The 19,130-nt window shown below is 36.5% G+C and overlaps 1 protein-coding gene across 2 annotated transcripts in view; it reads right to left on the minus strand.

The window, feature by feature from the left end:
- Positions 1 to 18,608, minus strand: part of LOC108668004 (zinc finger Y-chromosomal protein-like) — a 31,241-nt gene extending 12,633 nt beyond the window's left edge. The window contains exons 1-3 of one of the 2 annotated variants that reach the window (XM_018155124.2): positions 18,272 to 18,608; positions 17,775 to 17,885; positions 14,206 to 15,975 (exon numbers count right to left, since the gene is read on the minus strand). In XM_018155124.2, the coding sequence (XP_018010613.2) occupies positions 14,917 to 15,975; positions 17,775 to 17,885; positions 18,272 to 18,391 (1,290 nt within the window). In that variant the 5' untranslated portion in view covers positions 18,392 to 18,608 and the 3' untranslated portion in view covers positions 14,206 to 14,916. Of the gene's footprint in view, positions 1 to 14,205; positions 15,976 to 17,774; positions 17,886 to 18,271 lie in introns of those variants that run through there. The other variant, XM_018155126.2, reaches the window with a different exon arrangement.
- Between the last annotated feature and the right edge of the window lie 522 nt (positions 18,609 to 19,130).

Genomic DNA, 19,130 nt, shown 5'->3' on the forward strand with positions numbered 1-19,130 from the left:
AACTTATCCACGCGACAACATTTCTTCTCGCTTCGAGTCACTGACATGTGGAACAGCCTCCCTGAAGATATTGTTGACGCTCCGAGTATGAACGCGTTCAAGAACAGACTAGACAAGGCCAAGCATGAGCATATGTTCAGTCTTAAAATGCCTCGTACCCTACGGAACATCTGATATCTAGAAGCGATTTTAAATCTACCGTCCGTAAGGCCAGTCTAGTCAAGAAAAGTACAAGAATCGGCGACAGGCCTATCCAGGCCTATTTATTTAATGCCGAAGATACTATACTATACTATACTAAGTCAATCATGACGTAATAAATCAAATATCCAATTATAGGAAATTTTTTGGTTTCAATTTTATAAGGCGATTAAAAGATCACCAGCATAGCATTTTAACCATTTCTTAACCACTCAAGAAGATAATGTGTTGATTGTTTAACTGAATTATAAAATAGATCGTTTCTATTGATGACTGGCAACATATCTGCTGTGGTGACATCGCCATTAGCTGTGAAAATTCTGCAATATCAAGAATTTGCAACAGGCAAAACATGACCAAATCTCAGATGCTGACACTTATTATATATTAAAGTAAACAACATTGCTCCCAAACAATATTGTATGTGGCGGCAACAGCGGTCTGACCAATAGCTAAAAGATCAAGATGAACGGCGTCTGGTCTGGGATGCATATGGTATATTTCCAGTAAAGGATTTTTCCTTGCCAACTCTTCCTTCAAGTCTGGAAGAGTTGTCAAAGGTTGGAATATTAAATTTGAATCTCTTGAGAAGTGATGCACGAGTGCTGATGACACTGAGAGGCCCAGCACGCGGTGAACATGAGATGCATTGAATACCGCGAAGATTTTGTATTTTCTGAGTGGTATCAGCGTGTATTATTTGGCCTTATGACCTTATGATGAGTTCGGGACTTCCTAGTCCCAGGTCACGCTGGTGCGCCGCCTTCGTCGTCCTCCGTCTCCGAGTCGTCGTCGGATGTGACGTTGGACGTGTTCCGTCTATGTGCCCTCATTTGGGCACGCTGATGCAAGATGCCGTTGCTTGTCACTTGCTGATGGTAGTTTCCCATTACTGGACAATCCGGGATCTTTCTCAACCACTTGTCCAGTTGTCTCTTGAATGTTGCAAGGGACATAAATAAACATACAAAGATGGGTTTGGTACCGTTGGATAGGCCAGAATGTCAGCTTTAAGATGAGCATAAAAACAGGAAAAGTCTAAATTGACAATTTTTGCACCAGCTCCCCTTAAGTGAATTTCTTTTTTGCTGAGCAAGGTAAATGTAGGTAATCAAAATTATTTGTTGTCAATTGATTTTTTTGTTGACTGGAGCCTTTGCTAACCAAGGTTCTACTGTAAATGCATTTTTGCAGGTGTCCCTTAAATTAAAAAAAAAACTTAATACCATGTCTTGTGGAAATGGCTGCCATTTTTTGGATGAGATATGCAAATTCTGTCAATCAAATTTTTAAGCAAACACCTATGTGCAACTTTTATGTAACTAATGTCAGTAAAATTTTTAATACATCACATTTTTTGCTACAGACCTTAGGCTAAGAACAGCCTCACAGATACTTTTCCAAAACCGCACTTTTCACACTTTTTTCAGGGATTTCTTGAAGTTGAAGGTAGTGAAAATATGATTTCCTAACTTACTTTATGCTACCTACCCAGGGTGCAGAGGGTGGATGCAGCGTCGCCAATATATGGGTTTTTAAGCCTAAGCGTCGCCAGATAATTTTAAGATGCGTTGCTGAGTAATTTTTAATGAAAAGCCATTTACGCTGAGTAATGAAAAACTATTTACAAGCCACTAACTTATTTACAAGGTTGCATGCACGTGTTACCCCAAATAACTAATTTTACCCTAAAAACAGTCTGATTGTACAGCAAGTGTCAACTGAACATTTGATAATGCAGTCTGACTACCCTAATGTGACCGCAACCAGTGTGGAATTTTGTATAGGTAATATATTCTCATGTCAATATAAGAAAACGTATCGAAATACCAACCCTACCACCGCGTTATACCATCTTCCACTGCAATGAAAATTGATAAACTGAGCTCATTAGAAACTGCCGTGCTTCTGAAATCGCGCATGGTTTGAAATCCAATCCTGTGTTGCCAACGACTAATCAAGTTAACTAGTTGTTCATCTGTAGGCTAGCAGACACATTTTTGCAATGAATACATTCTAAAATAAAAAAAACACATCCAGCTTCGTAAAAAATTCTCACGATTGGACAACACCAACAAAGTTTTTGATATCACACAAAATTATGAGATAAACTGCTATTTTTTCACTGCGTAGGTTCACATTGTTTTCTGTCTACGTATTACAAGACGGTGTCACACGCTTATGTTTTGGTTGTGTCTAGTTTGATTTCACAATAAATATTTGCCCTATTATGTTGAATTTATCTAAATAAATTCACTTCAAATTCTGAATGATTTTGCCTGCCATCCCGTGTTTTCGGACTTTTGTGTCTTAAAAAATTTTTGTTGTTTAACATGGGAAACTATTTCATTATTTAAAACATAGAGCACGTACCATATAGTGCATTAATAATACAATTTAATTCAATAAAAATTAATTTTTAATTAAAAAAATATAATCAGATTTTTAATTCAACATTTTTCTAATAGAATTTAATTCTACAGCATGTACCATCTAGTGTATTAAATAATAGAACTTGATTTAGTAAAATTTAATTTTATTCAATTGTTTAATTTAATTTAATTCTACAGCTTCAACTGGTAAAAATGAGCATCATAGGAATCAGAGTAAAACTGTCGTTCATACATCACAAATTGAATGACATTGGATGGATTTGATAGGTATTTTATTAATCCTGTTTATATATAAGAACAGAAATGACGCTTCTATTTCAGAATGATAATGGAAATGTTCCTACTATTTCAGAAACTTTTCTTGAATACACTTCCGAAAACTAAAGTTCTGTAATCAATGGAGTCTTTGAAATGACAAAATCGTTCAATTTAAAATTTTTAGCTATAAGAGTAAGATCATCATTCATCAATATGATCAGCATTCATTCGTCATTCGTGAGGAGCTGTAAGAAAAAATTTGTTGTTTTGATGTAAAAGAATATTTTTCAATTAAAAGAAATGCAATACTTGATTTTTGGAAATACGATGTTAAAATTAACGATCCGTATTAGAATTCTATACGATTTCAGAATTATCTTCAAAAAGTTTGTTTTCGTTTGTTTGATCAGAAGTTTTCGTTCATTTGATCAGAAACAGAAAAAGGTTTTGTTAGTTTGATCAGAAACAACATAATTATTCATTCTCTTGCACTACGTATACGATTGATTAGTTGGACTCAGTTACCATCCGCATTGATCATCCCGCTAGATTATGCACCGGGAGTGGGAAAGAAGCTAGGTAGGTACCTATTTAATTCAGTAGCACGTTAGCCGACGTGATATGTAGTTCTGCTCGTCTGAACTCTGAATTGCGTGTTTAGTGTGCATGATGGAAAACTCCTCTTTGCAGCGTAGTTATAATTACTCAATGAAGTTTTGTTCATTGCGGTCAACTTAACTTCTTAAGAGACAAATTTTCAACTAACTAATACTTTTTGTAAGTCTAATTTTAATTGTTGAGTGAAAGGTGCAGGCTTACAACTTCCAAGTGATTAGGTTCTTTATAGAAACTGAGCAAGTTAGCATACGTGTTTTGAGCCTTTAAGAAGTTCATTTTTTGCCTCAAATAACGATGTTGGGTAGAAAAAATGGTCTTGGTGGATCAAAATAATATATGAACGATAATGAACCTTCAAAATTAGAATTCCATCCTGACTGCAAGTCCGCAACTACGTAATCATAAACTTGATGTTTATATTTTTTTGGCAGAAACTCTTTGCAACCAATTTCTGGACAAGCTTCACTGCATCCTGATCCATCCAACATACTGGAAACCTTACTTTTTTTAAATAGTTGGCCTAAGACTGACAAATATATTAAATGCAAGAATTTTAATCTAAATGTGTCAGCAAGATCTTCTGAAGGCATAAATTTTGCTACTGAAGCGTCGCCAAAGATCTTGCAATATTCATCCACTCTCTGCACAGTGGCTGCCTACATACTAGCCTAGTCCATAGATAGTAGAAATGTTGAACTTTACACAACTATTTTTAGTTTTGCAATATTTTTACTAGTTTAGCCAGTACAACATTTCTATGAAAGGTGGGACGACTGTCCTGATTTACCATGTCCATCTCTTATTACCCTGTGGCCCGTTAAGCCCCATTTGATGGTGATCAAAATTCTTTGTTGCTAATCATTTTTTTTGTCAACTGAAGCCTTTGCAAACCAATTTTCAACTGAAAATGTGTTTTTAGGGCAGTTCGTTGCCCAGGGGCCCAGGTTGTGACGTTGTGTCTCCTATTACCCCATGTTGCCGAGCCAGAATGGCCACCATTTTTTGGATTGAGGCTCAATCCAAATCCATAGCTCAATGAGTCAATCATTGAGCTATGCAAATTTCATCAATAACGTTTTCAAGACAGCACCTGTGTCTGTGTGCAACTTTTTTGCAAGTGAAATTTTCTAATACCTACTGAAAATTTTTCTTTGCTACAGACCTTAGCAACGGTACTTTTTAAATAACTCGCTTTTCACACTGTCTTCAGGTATTTTTTAGATGTATGATTTCTTAACTTGCATTATGCTACATAGATAGGATCATTACTCATTGTCATTGGTACTATTTGTAAAGGTATACACTAAAAGTATACACCATTGCACCATATACATCAGGATGGAATTCTAATTTTGAACGTTCATATATTATTTCGATCCACCAAGACCACTTTTTCTACCCAACATCGTTATTTGAGGCAAAAAATGAACTTCTTAAAGGCATAAAATACATAGGCTAACTTGCTCAGTTTCTATAAAGTACCTAACCACTTGGAAGTTTTATGCCTGCACCTTTCACTCGACAATTAAACTTAGACTTATATAAAGTATTAGTTAGTTAAAAATTTGTCTCTTAAGTTGACCACAATGAACTAAACTTCATTATGTAATCGTTAGGCAGGGTTTTCCATCATGCGACACTAAACACGCAATTCAGAGTTCAGACGATCAGAACTACATCACATGTGAGCTATCGTACTACTGAATTGAATACCTAGCGGGATGATTCCCGCTAGGTATTCAATCTAGCGGGATGATTCCCGGCCCCGCTAGGTATTCAATCTAGCGGGATGATCAATGAACTAACATTGATCATCCAGAGTCGAACAATCACTCATAACAGAGTCGAACTAATCACTCGTATACTTAGTGCAAGAAAATGAATAATTATGTTGTTTCTAATCAAATGAACGAAACCTTTTTCTCTTTCTGATCTAACAAATGAAAACTTCTGATCAAACAAACGAAAACAAACTTTTGAAGATAATTCAGAAATCGTAACGTCTATTGAATTCTAATATGGATCATTAATTTTAGCATCGTATTTCCAAAAATCAAGTATTGCATTTCTTTTAATTGAAAAACATTCTTTTACATCGAAAACATGGTGTGACGAATTCGTCGCACAGAAAATAAAAGCTTCTACCAAGAGTAATTACATGTTTAGAGTCTAGGCCGCAAGTGTGACGGTTAGCGTCACTTGTTGTGAATTCGTTCGAACGACATTCGATCGACTAGGCCCGTCGTTACTGCCAGTACAAACACAAAGACTGCGCATGATTGGAGTAAGCAGTTCAGATTTTTTCAACTTTTGAAACATAATTCAGTGCGTTAAGGGTTAGAAGAGTGATTTCCATTCTTATATATAAACAGGATTAATAAAATACCTATCAAATCCATCCAATGCCATTCAATTTGTGATGTATGAACGACAGTTTTACTTTAATTCCTATGATGCTTGTGCTGGAATAAATCCCAGCATTAGCTTAACTATTAGTTTTAGTTTTAATATTTTTTAGTATCCGCGTACACGGACAGGCTCGTTCCGGGCTATTTAGAAATTTTGGCGGTTAGAGAAGCGTCGATCCCTGTTCCTGGGATAAACAACGGTGTGACACGTAGACGAAGCAACATTTGTGAGTTATTTTATCGTGACTAATTTTGTTCATGTTGTAGAAGTGTACTCTTAGCATTTGTCTGCAATGCGACTCTGTGAAATCCAAACATTAGTTTGAGATATTTTCCCTGGCCAGTAGCTTAACTTGTCCTATGCAGTATTACTTAGCATATGCGACCTGTATTTTATAAGAATTCTGGTGTTCAAGACTCTCGGACAACATGAATAGGAGTTCTGATACTTTCTGATGAGTTCTGTCACTTTCTGACAACTGTGCATCATTTTCATGTTGGTTAAACTCATAAATGATCTTGATACTGTCAATTATTAGCAGTTTTGCCCCATTTATAACGTGTGTTTGTTTTTTCTGAGACTGATTTTCTAGCTTACTGCAATATCAAAGTGATTGTGCGAATTAATCCAATTGTCCATGATTATTGAATCAATTACTATCTTAAATTCACTTGTGTAACGTAACCAGTCAGTTTGTACTGTATAACCCTGAGCGGAATTTTTCTTTGACAAAATTTTCCTGTTGCCGCCTAGATGGGAATTCTGAACATTCCCAAGTATCTTGAATTGCTCAATCGTTACCGACTAACGTTCTTAGGAATTACCTATTAAGACTAATTTTTTTAAGTTCTGCCTTCTTATGGTACTCTGTTTTGCAGAGCACGTCATGTGAAGATGGACTGAAAAGAAGTACAGTAAGATACCAAAAATCTGTATTTCATTCTCCGCAAACCATCTGCGTCCTCTGGCATTGAGGACGCATCATTGCTCATTTTTACCAATTGAAGCTGTAGAATTAAATTAAAATAAAATACAAATAATTTGAAGCCAAAATTTATTGAATTAAATGTAATTCTTTAATAAACGAAATGGTACATGCTGTTGATTTAAATTATATTGAAAAAATGTTTAGTTAGAAATTTGATTCGAAAATTCGAATTAGAAATCAAATTTTATTAAAATAACTTTTATTATTCAATACAACTTATGGTACATGTCTAAGCTCTGGATGATAATATATTGCAATAATTTCCGCTTCAACAACGAACGTTTTCTAAAAGACACGAGACGTTCAAAAACTCTCGATGGGAGACTAAATCATTTAGAATCTGAGGTGAAGTTAATTATACAGACAATATCGACAAAATAGGCAAAAAACATGAAAAAATGTATGTCTGGATGCGTATCAATTGGTATTTATAATTTGAAACAAATTTCCATCATTTAAATGTCAGTATGGAATGTGGATCAAGTCTAATTATTGTGAAATCGAACTTGACATGGCCTGTGACGCCACCATGTCAGATATAATCGTGGAAACACTATGTGAATGTACGCCTTGGAAAAGTCTAAGTTTATCTCATACTTTTGTGTGATATCGAAAACTTTGTTGGTATTGTCCAATCGTGAAAATTTTTTACGATTCTGGATGTGTTTTTTTTCATTTTAGAACGTATGCATTGCAAAAATTTGTCTACTACCCTACAGATAGACGACTAGTTGACTTGATTGAGGCGTTGCCAACACAGGATTGGATGTCGAACCACGCGCGATTTCAGAAGCGCAGAAGTTCCTAATGAGCTCAGTTTACTAGAGATGCAAAAAAAACGTTTTTTTTCCAGAGTGTTTTTTTTAGTAAAAAAAACGTTTTTTTATGTGTTTTTTTTTTGTTTTTTATTGTTTTTTTCCTTTCGTGTATTTATTTGGGATCAATATATCTATACCCTTAATATACATTGAAATGATGTGTTTATAAATCTTATTTAACATATCTCATGTGTGATTTATAATTTATCAAGCCTAATACTTCTAGTTCAAAGCTTAAAAGGGTAAATAAACAAATTTTTCATTTCCTTATTGTACTCAAAAATCAAAGTATGCAAAAAATACAAAAAATAAATATTTCAAAGCATTCCATTTTCAGTCACTCACCATGACCTATGAGTCTAAGACTATGACTCAGTCCCTCCCAACCAGATACCAGACTCTGATATCAAAATCTGTAGAAAAAATAAAAGCATCTAAAAAAAGTACTCCTTTCAAGTAAACATATTGAAGTCACTTGTGGTATGTGACATGGGTCACGTCACTCGCATGTCTCATCGAATCGGTATCACTCACCATGACTCATGAGGCATGATTCACTCAGAGTCACTATCACTTATCACTGTATCACCAAGGCTTGGAAGAGTATCTTCTTGTTGATCTCCATCAGGGTCATGAACATCATCCATGTCCATATGGCTGTCAGTGTCACTGTCTGACTCGTTTTGATTCTATTGGTTTAAGCCTGCAGTTGTTAACAATCGCGGCCATTTTTCTGAGGCTGATGGCAATGCAGCAGGTTCATTATCGGCATCGTTTATCAATTGTAGGTTATGCCCTATATACACCAATTTGCCCGCCCTCTCTGCTGTCAATCTATAATCTTTCAAATAATCTACGTTTATTGAAAGATGATGCAATAGGCAAGTAGCTATGATGCAATACAAATGACTTTGCTGTCATTCAATGATATTAGGAATTTTAAGATACAGCATAGACCTATCACCTATCATCCTGTGGCCCTCAGGTAAAGTGATTATGGATTTATTTGCATTTATTTATGTTTTTCTAAAAAAAAACAATAAAAAACATGTTTTTTTTAGGCTGATGTTTTTTATTAAAAAAATTGTTTTTTATTAAAAAAACATGAGTGTTTTTTTTTACGTCGCATCTCTACAGTTTACCAATTTTCATTGCAGTGGAAGGTGGTGTAACTGTAACGCGGTGGTAGGGTTGGTTTTTCAATACGTTTTCTTATATTGTCATGAGAATATATTACCTATACAGAATTCCACACTGATATACATAGAAGTATAATTCAAATGATAAGAGTTTTTAAATTATTATTTGCAAGGTAACTTTACAAAATCAAGGACGAAACGAACTAGATGTTCAATCAATGAATGCAGCTGACTCTTTCAGTCTCAGACTCTCCCGTGAAGATTCTGCGTAGACAGAGGAGCGCAGCCGTGGCGAACAAATGATCCACGATATTTCACGGAGAATTTAGCGTTTCCGGATTGTTGGAAACATGAGGGGTATACTAATTTTTACCTGTGCAGTACATATCGATTGCAATTTCGAATAGTATAAATTGGGGCACGTGCACATATTGTTTGCGTTTTATCTTAATTTAGTCTGATCTTAGACAATCAACTCATATGTCCTTCAACCTATTGAAGACATTGAATGCTAAATTATGATATGGTGAAATTAATCAAAAATTCACTGCAAATGATAATATAACACATTATGACACGGATGTGGTGGTCCATCAACGAGGAATTGAACCATGCACGAGGTGATTATTACACAAATAAAGGTTTTGATTAGGCAGCATTGGAGACTTATAAGATTTTGGCGACTTCGTGGCAAAACTGGCAGGAATTAGCGTCAATGGTTGGTAAACATAAACAGTTGATATTGATGGCCGTGCATTTTGTAAGAGCATCAATGGGGTATCGAATATATTGAGGTAAGTGCGAATTTATACCAGGTCTACGAGTGGAGGCTGGCAATATCTTGACAGTTTCTTGAAGCATTGCATTGCAAATAAATTGCTGCAATCACTACGGTTAAGATCATGACGTTCAAACATATGAAGAAACAATTCAAAAACTACCCAGTTTTAAATGATATTAAAGCTGCACAAGGGGCATAATGTGGTATCATACATAAGCATCGATTAAAACCATGAAGTGTTTTTAGATCTCACCCCAAAGGGTAAGCCATCGTTAATATACACAACTCTCGTTTAACAGGGAGACATCATGAAATATGGCTAGACATTCGTAAGGAAGGGTAAGGGCTAGGAAGCCATTGTGTATAATAACCACCGAGTGGTGGCATGTTTATGATCAGCATCGAAATAGTCGCTTTAGCTATGGATCTCTAGATTTTACATTATATAACTAATGGTTGGCCATGCTGATTGCCTAGGGTTGACACATAAATAATGCGAATACATAAAGACGCTTAAAACTGAAATTGCATATCACCAAAAGATTAATCAAGGCTGGAGAAGGAAAGAGTAGCACCGATGCTCGCAAAATGTCAACACGGAGCAGACTGAGGCTTGGGCGGGTATAGCGCGCCGAGCGAGGCTTGTAAAAACACACCACGTTTTTGAGGTGGACTGTGTTGTAGTATTTGTGGAGATGAGAGTAGTATTGCATTGTGGTTACGGCGCTGAAGAAATAGGCCTATGGTAACATCTGCTGGACTTTTATCAGGTCCGTAAGGGGCTTGGCATTTCAAGACTGCAAGGTGTAAGCTGATCTGACGAACACCCTAGAGCGACGTCCCACATTACAAGGACGCTTCACACTCGCTTACAATGACTACAACTTCACTTCCATATCCTCGTCCCTGCTTCAGGTCTAAAAACACATAAACAAAACCAGGCACCGCGCACGTGGGGGTCCCAGGCACCGCGCACGTGGGGGTCCCAGGCACCGCGCACGTGGGGGTCCCAGGCACCGCGCACGTGGGTCCCAGGCACCGCGCACGTGGGGGTCCCAGGCACCGCGCACGTGGGGTCCAGGGTTCCTGGTCCGCATAGTGGCTAAATTATTATATAATTTATTTATTATGTAATAATATTTATTTTTATTATTACATAATTTCAAATTCCCAATGCTTTTTAAGCCGAGCTTTCCAACACTTCACTGTAAATTTTTTGCCAGGTTCAGTAAGATAAATTTGCAAGAAGGTAGAATTAGCACACGCTGAAAAATAAAGATTCAAGCTTTCGAAAATTTTGAAATTAGAATTTTAAGTCAATCATGACGTAATAAATCAAATCTCCAATATATAGGAAAATTTGTTGGTTTCAATTTTATAAGGCGATTAAAAGACAGTGTTTTTAATCACCAGCATAGCATTTTAACCATTTCTTAACCACTCAAGAAGATAATGTGTTGATAGTTCAACTGAATTATAAAATAGATCGTTTCTATTGATGACTGGCAACATATCTGCTGTGGTGACATCGCCGTTAGCTGTGAAAATTCTGCAATATCAAGAATTTGCAACAGGCAAAACATGACCATTTCCGAGATGCTGACGCTTATTATATTAAAGTAAACAACATTGCTCCCAAACAATATTGTATGTGGCGGCAACAGCGGTCTGACCAATAGCTAAAAGATCAAGATGAACGGCGTCTGGTCTGAGATGCATATGATATATTTCCAGTAAAGGATTCTTCCTTGCCAACTCTTCCTTCAAGTCTGGAAGAGTTGTCAAAGGTTGGAATATTGAATTTGAATCTCTTGAGAAGTGATGCACGAGTGCTGGTGACACTGAGAGGCCCAGCACGCGGTGAACATGAGATGCATTGAATACCGCGAAGATTTTGTATTTTCTGAGTGGTATCAGCGTGTATTATTTGGCCATTACCACTTTCGCCTATTCTGAACATCACAAAATTTCACAGCTTGCTACGGGTCTCAAACCAGCAACTCACTGCTCCAGTATCCGGTGTTAAACCACCCGGCCACCTCACCGATCTTGACCAGAACTGTTACAGGAAGCTAGAATCAAACCCACAACTCACTGCTACAACAGTATTAGTTACAATATATAAAGTTAATTAGAACAATACCTTTTCACAAACAAATAATAAATGTTATTTTGTGGTAGGAAAATTGCTTACAAGGTTATTGATACAATAAGGATTCAGCAAGGATGACTCAAACAGGGTTTAAATTAACGACACAGTTAGGATCTAAAAGAAATGGAGAAAAATAGATTACAATATAAATACAATCAGGACTTTAAAGAAATGAAATAAAAGGTGACATTTTATAAACAAGTTGGATAGAAAAGAAATGGAGGAAGACATCGGACATTAATTGGGATTTAAAGAAGCTGGAAAAATACAATTTTATTTTAAATTACCTAGAATAGTTACAGCTGGAATATATACTCAGTAAATTGAGAATGTTATGAAGAATCTCTACCGTATCTGTTGTACTGTACTAGGTAAATACTGCATTGTATTTACCCTGATATTTGTGGCAAATTCCAGCACAATACTGCACTCAACTTGAGCATTTATAGTCAAATTTATGACACTGACAAAACTTGAACAATTACAAATTTGATTCTCTTGCCTATTTAGTAAGTAATGTATAAAATATTAAATAATAACCAAATAACCAGGACACAGAGATGCAGCAGTAAATGAAGAAAAACATTCAAATGAAGATGAAAACATCCTTATGAAAATATTAGTCCTTACATAGAGATGCTTTTTATAAGAAATGTACAGCTTTAAGTTAAATACAAGGTCTAATAATAAGCATTTTAGTCAGAGACATAAAGATATAAAGTCTTAGATAAGAAGATACAGTTGAAAAAATAAATGGGGTGATAATAATAGATAATATCACATTCTTTAGTATTTTCTCGAAAAAATAATTTAAGAATTAGAAAAAGTTGAAATTTGCCATGGGCATATTTCTTCAACGCCGACACACTTCTATTCTATTCTTAATATGCCACCAACATGGAAAAAAATTAGGATCTATAATTGAACAAGTTGACTTGGACCTTTTTGACAATAAGAAATAACCTGTAAGTTAGTTAGTTAGTTTTGTGGCCAAATGTTTACTAGCGCTTCAGCTATTTAGCTATCTCGCACCGAAAGTCAAGATGAACATCACCATAGAGGTGGAAGGTCTCAATTATCCATCACCCACAAGGGGCGGAAGGTCTCAGATGCCCAGCCCGCTGAAGCTGGCTCGAAAGAAGCAGCGTTAGCATCTCAAAGAGACGAAGTGACAAGGAGGGACAGGTGAAAAGCAACAGAAACGAAGACACTCGAACAAGAGGTTGCTTACACGGGACGTTTGCCGCCCACACGAGAGAGACTGAGAAGGGAAATGTAAGGAATCCTACCTACATAATAACTTAACCCCACAACTGAGACCTGCAGTCAGACACCGCGAGCTCAGCGGTGGCGCGCTCAGGAACTATCCCCCTAGGAGCGCGAAATCCCATAGGACTTCTGATGCGCACAGACACGCGTCAGAAGTCCCCCCTGAGGGGGAAAAACCTGTAACTCAAAAATTTCTCACTTCAGAGAAATTGTGTTGATGGCTCATAAAATACCACAAGATCACCTACAATGGCAATATAGAGATATATTTTATGTATTTAATATGTGATTATTTGCATCACAAAAAGGTAAGCGCTGAAAATGGTCCAAGTCACCCATGGCAGTCAAGTTAGAATTCCCCCACATTTTCCCCTATGAAAGTTTAGCTCATTCTCTCCAGGGCAACTTTACAGATGTCTACGAATACAATCTGGTGGAAGCAAGCATTTTAGTTGCATCGTTGTTGTACTATCAATAAAAATCCCAGATACAGACAGTATAACTCAATGAAGAACATCATAGAACTAGTGAGCAGTCAAAAATTCCATTATTGATTAATTTATTGATTAATTATTAATATAATTGTCACAATTGCATTAATCACTTCCTGCTCAAAGGCATTTGGGTTCACTAATCCACAACACGGATATTATTTATTAAAATAAGCACTGCCTTCAAGCACTTGTTTTTAATGTAGAGAGGTTAAAAACAATGGATGAACTTCTCCTCTCAAGAAAATGATATTAATAAATAAAGTGCCTAAACATCTCTCAAATGTTTGCTAGGATAAGGTAATTGGGTTCCTCTTGGAACACAAGACTGTGGCTGACGCAATATCTGTTGTCCGTGGAGATGACATGAACCAGCTCAGATCTTGAGGAACATCAAAGCAAAAAAGGACATATTTTTTACAACACTTCTCCTTAACTTTACTTCTTGTTTGTTTGTTTGTCTGCTACAAATCTTATAATCGATATTTGGCACACTTCTCCGGTCCAATTGATCTTAAATTTTGCAAACTTGCATAAAGTTGGAGACAATGCATTAATCAATTGACAGATTTTAAAATTTAACTTTTTTCTAATATTAAAGAAAAATTTTAAAAAATAATTTTTTTCAAATATTTGAAAAAAATAATATGAAATTCATAGTACATGTGTAACATCAGAGACACTGGCCTCTTTGGAAGTGTTGTCTTTAAAAAGTAATTTTTGAATGCATATTATTATGAGATGAAATCTCATGTATTTTATCATCAGTACAATACCTTAGACATATTATCTTCCAACTCCAGGAGTAGGTGTTATCTCTAGCTGAAGATTGGGTAACTTAAATTCAAAGTCAAATATGTAAGCCTAAAATTTGCATTAAGAAATCATTATCACAAACCTTAACTATATTCAACCTGGTAAATGTTATTTCAATCTAGCAACTTTAAATTAGTAGCCTACAAGTGGACGCTACTATTGTTGCCAATAAGAAGTTTATTATTGGAAAGGCCCTTCCCCCAACTGAGTAATGAAAAAGACCCAAGTATTTAGTACAAATAATCTTGTAAATTTCAAAGTATTGAATTACTGATTATAAGAGCACAAAAATTGATTTGCATCACTCACATTATCTCATCTAAATAAGACTATTAAAATTAAAAATTCTGGCACAAAATGAGGAGGCCGACCAGATTACAGAGCATCAAGACCTTGATTTCTTGACATGGAAGGTGCATAGTTTGCAAGTCTCATTCAAATTTTGATTGTGGCATTGCAACTAAACTCAATATGGAATACTTCAACCAAACAACTGCTATAAATCGGTACACATTTCATCTGATATTTATCAGCTGCAACCTATACACACAAACTGAATTCAAACAAACCCCTTCAACAAAGTTTAGATTGGATTGTCAGCAGACATAGTAGCACTACTTGTACTATTAAATTTTTCATAATCCAGAACATGTTTGGATTTCAGGTGCTTTGTTAGATAACATTTCTTAGCAGTGACATAATCACAAAAATCGCATGGGAATCCTTTCCCTAAACCATGTTTAGAAAACATGTGCCTATCAAGGCCATCTTTTCTGCAGCTGACATAATCACACCGCTTGCATTGAAATCCTTTACCCATGCCGTGCTTAGAAAACATGTGCTCATTTAAATGAGATTTATCACGTGCAGAATAATCACATAGCTTGCATTTTAAGCCTCCCAAACCATGCTTTGAGGAAAGGTGCCTGCTGAGAAGAACTTTACTACCAGCAGCATAATCACACAACTTGCACTTGAATCCTTTCCCTAAACCATGTTTAGAATACAAGTGATTTCGGAGATTTTGTATTTGAGCAGTAACATAGTCACACAGATCACATTTATATCCTTCCCCCAAACCATGTTCTACAAACAGGTGACGTTCTAAGTTTTGTTTTTGCGCAGTAACATAGTCGCACACATCACATTTTACACTCTTCCCTAAACCATGTTTGAAGAACATGTGTACTTTGAGTTGTGTTTGTCTGCCAGCAGCATAATCACACAACTTACATTTGAATCCTTCCCCAAAACTATGCTTAGAAAACAAATGTCTACAGAGATTTCGTTTTATAGCCATGACATAGTTGCATAACTTGCATTTAAATCCAGATCCAAAATCAATTTTGTTCAACTGGTGGGCATTAAAAGGAGCTTTAGAATGGGATGAATCAGTGGATGAGGAAACTTCATGCAATTCCTCCGCTAATCTTCCATTGTCTTTGTTGGGCAAGTTTGACTCAAAAGACTTGAACTCAGCCACAGGCTGATCAAAGAGAACTTCCTGGACTAAAGCTGCTCTATTGGGCACTGGAGAAATATTTTTCTCAGCAGCAGAAATATTTTTTTCCTTGTTTTCAGGAGAAACTGCCATCCACTCATCCTGTCCAATGTTGCTCTGGGCATTGCATGGCAAGACATCCTAGAGACGGAGAGCAGGTTCATGTGAGCAATTCTTTCAAATCAGGCAATGAACTCAAGTCATGAAATTATTGTAGTGTTCAAACATATATCAGATAAAATTATCATTGCCTTCTACACTTTTCAATGGAGACAGATTTCACAAAAAAGCTTGAATTACCGTATATCAATAACATTAGAATATTTCTAATAAAAGGAAAATCATCTCGGCAATAGAAATAGAAATGACATCAGGGCACGGAACTTCTGTTAATGCAAGTCCATAAAAAATGTCTCAAATCGTGCCTGATGTATACACATCTTTTACAAAACAATGACATTTTGGATACAAGGATTATATAGAAAGAATTCATCTGTAAAATATACAGAAAGAAAATGTGAATTCATATCCATTTCCATCATATAAATAGCAACTCTAATTTATTTATACAGAAGAACAAAAAACCCTGAAAAACAAGGTATTCAAGAAATGAACACCATATCAGCATGCATTACCAGAGGAGGTACATACAGGGTCATCAATATTTAGCGTTACATTTTTTTTTTCAAAATCAATTGTTGATAATTGTCCTCAATATTTGTCATTTGTTTACACCTTCTCATTAATCTTTATCATTATTTATCATTATCATCTTTATGGTGTCAAAAAACACCAACTGTCTGCTCAAGTTGTTGACAAACGGCTCCAAAGATCCAAGATTCTTTCCCGCATTCATGATGGCACTCTGCCAAATCTAGTTTTCAGTGATGAGAAGATATTCAATGTTGAACACCACTTCAATTCCCAAAATGATCGAATTTGGTAAAAGAAATCGATCATTTAATAGGCCATGGGCCTATTTCTTCAACGCCGACACTTCTATTCTATTCTTAAAGAATAGGGACGAAGGATCCCGTGTGGTGACTAGGAAGCAATGCCCGACCTCAGTGATGGTCTGGGCAGCCGTAATAGAGTCCTCAAGGAGTCCCCTCTTTTTTGTTGACAGAAGGGGTGAAAATGAATCAGAAGAACTATTGAGATGCCATCCTTGTTGGTGCATTGTTGCCCTGGGCACGAAAGCACTTCAAAAAACGTCCCTGGTCGTTCCAGCAGGACTCTGCACCATCCCATGGGGCCAAATCGATTCAGGAGTGGTTGTCCGAGAATGTTCCCCACTTCATTACCAAATATGAATGGCCCCCATCGTCACCCGATCTGAATCATCTGGATTTTGAGATCTGATCATACCCTGAGAGCAAGGTCTCGACCGTTCACCATCACAGTTTGGACGCCCTAAAGGTCAAACTGCTGAAGGAGTGGGCCAAAATCCCGTAGAGTGTCATTCGTGACTCATGTAAGGCTTTCTCTAAGCGTCTACAACTCGTTATTGATGAAGATGGTGGACCTATTGAACGAAATTGTGGGAATTGTATCTCTGAACCTCTGCCTACATAAATACATTTTCAAACATTCACAATTGTGTTTCATTTCATAGTTCTAACCACTCGAAGTTGTAATGCTAAATATTGATGACCCTGTATTGCCAAAGAAGTTCTGTTCATTTCACACCGTCAATGTAATACTAACAACAAGCTTAGATTCAACAGGCAGATATTTTATCAGAAAATGAGTCAAAAAAACTTGGATGGGAGAACAAAGGATTGAAAATATAAAGTGCTTAACAAATGATAAATGTATTAAAAATAGGAGCTGAAGAGATGAGATGTTAACAGTACAGCCAATGCAGACAGATCATCAGCTATCATCAACATTTGAATTCTTCAGCAATTTATTTGTACTGAGAAACCAGCTCTACCAACCTGCTTATGAGGCACTGCAGCAGTGTACTGTGAGGCGCTGGTGCAGGCCTCGTGAGCCTCAACTTGAACCTCTTTCTTGCATGGCTTGCAAGATGAGCGAAGTGGAGTTTGCTGGTCACATCAAGAGCAGGAACATTAGTTACCATGCGTGGATTTGGATGAAATTCATAAATTAAAAAGGTCCAGAAAATGGCCTAACTCAAAAAGAATTATACCATAGATACTAAATTAAAATATTCAATACAAGATTCACAGAATAACACAATGTGAATCAGATACCTTAATTTAATAACATTTATTAGCTATTCATGAATAGTTACTTATAATAAAAAATTCTTTATAAGGTTGTTCATAAGCTCATTTCTGTGTAAACTTTTGCTTTGGTACTGTAAAAATACGTTACATCCAAATTCTGTTTGAGATAATAATTTAGCACTTTCATGCAAGTATTGAGTGAAATTAAATTACAAGCTTACAAATCTTGTTAAAAATATCACCTCATATTCTTCACTGCAAAGTGGTTCATCCTTCACAGTTATGTCCTCTCCCTCGTCTCCAGGCTCCTCTTTGATGTAAACTGTCATGATGGAGGGTAGGGATGAGCTGCTGCCCTCCATTGCTGGATGGAATTTACAGGAATTAATAGCATGAGGCTACTTGCAGCTAAGAATATCAACATAATACTGGACTTAAGCTATCTTTACTGCCTCCTCAACCCTTCAGCCAGCAAGATACTCTTATATGATCACTTAAAATTGCCTCCCAAACGATCCCACCACAGCCTCCAGTTTGTGGTTGAGGCTACAGTATTCCCATCAGGCAACGTCAGGCTGAAGCAATGTTGAAACAAGTCTCTTATACACATCTAGATGTGTATAAGAGACAGACACTGCATTATACTACAGCATCTGTTGTACTGTACTAGGTAAACACTGCATTATACTACAGCATCTGTTGTNCTGGTTAAACTGGCCGGTAGCAAAGCCGGTCCTGTCTCTTATACACATCTAGATGTGTATAAGAGACTAGGATATGAGGCATTTCAAGGCAAAACATATGCTACTGCATGGCCTTGTCTAGTCTGTTGTTGAACGCGTTCATACTTGGAGCATCAACAATATCTTCACGGAGGCTGTTCCACATGTCGGTGACTCGAAGCGAGAAGAAATTTTGTCGTGTGGATAAGTTGCACCGCAGTTTTTTTAGTTTATAGCTGTAGCCCCTGGTGTTGGTTCTTGTTTCAAATACTAGTAATCCTGGGACCTTGTACAAACCATGAGTATACTTGTATACTTCAATGATGTCACCATGCAGGCAACAATACCGGAGACTGGGAAGCTTCATAATCTTCAATCT

Source organism: Hyalella azteca, unplaced genomic scaffold (genome assembly GCF_000764305.2).
Source record: "Hyalella azteca isolate HAZT.00-mixed unplaced genomic scaffold, Hazt_2.0.2 contig17580, whole genome shotgun sequence".
Classification (NCBI taxonomy): Eukaryota; Metazoa; Arthropoda; class Malacostraca; order Amphipoda; family Hyalellidae; genus Hyalella; species Hyalella azteca.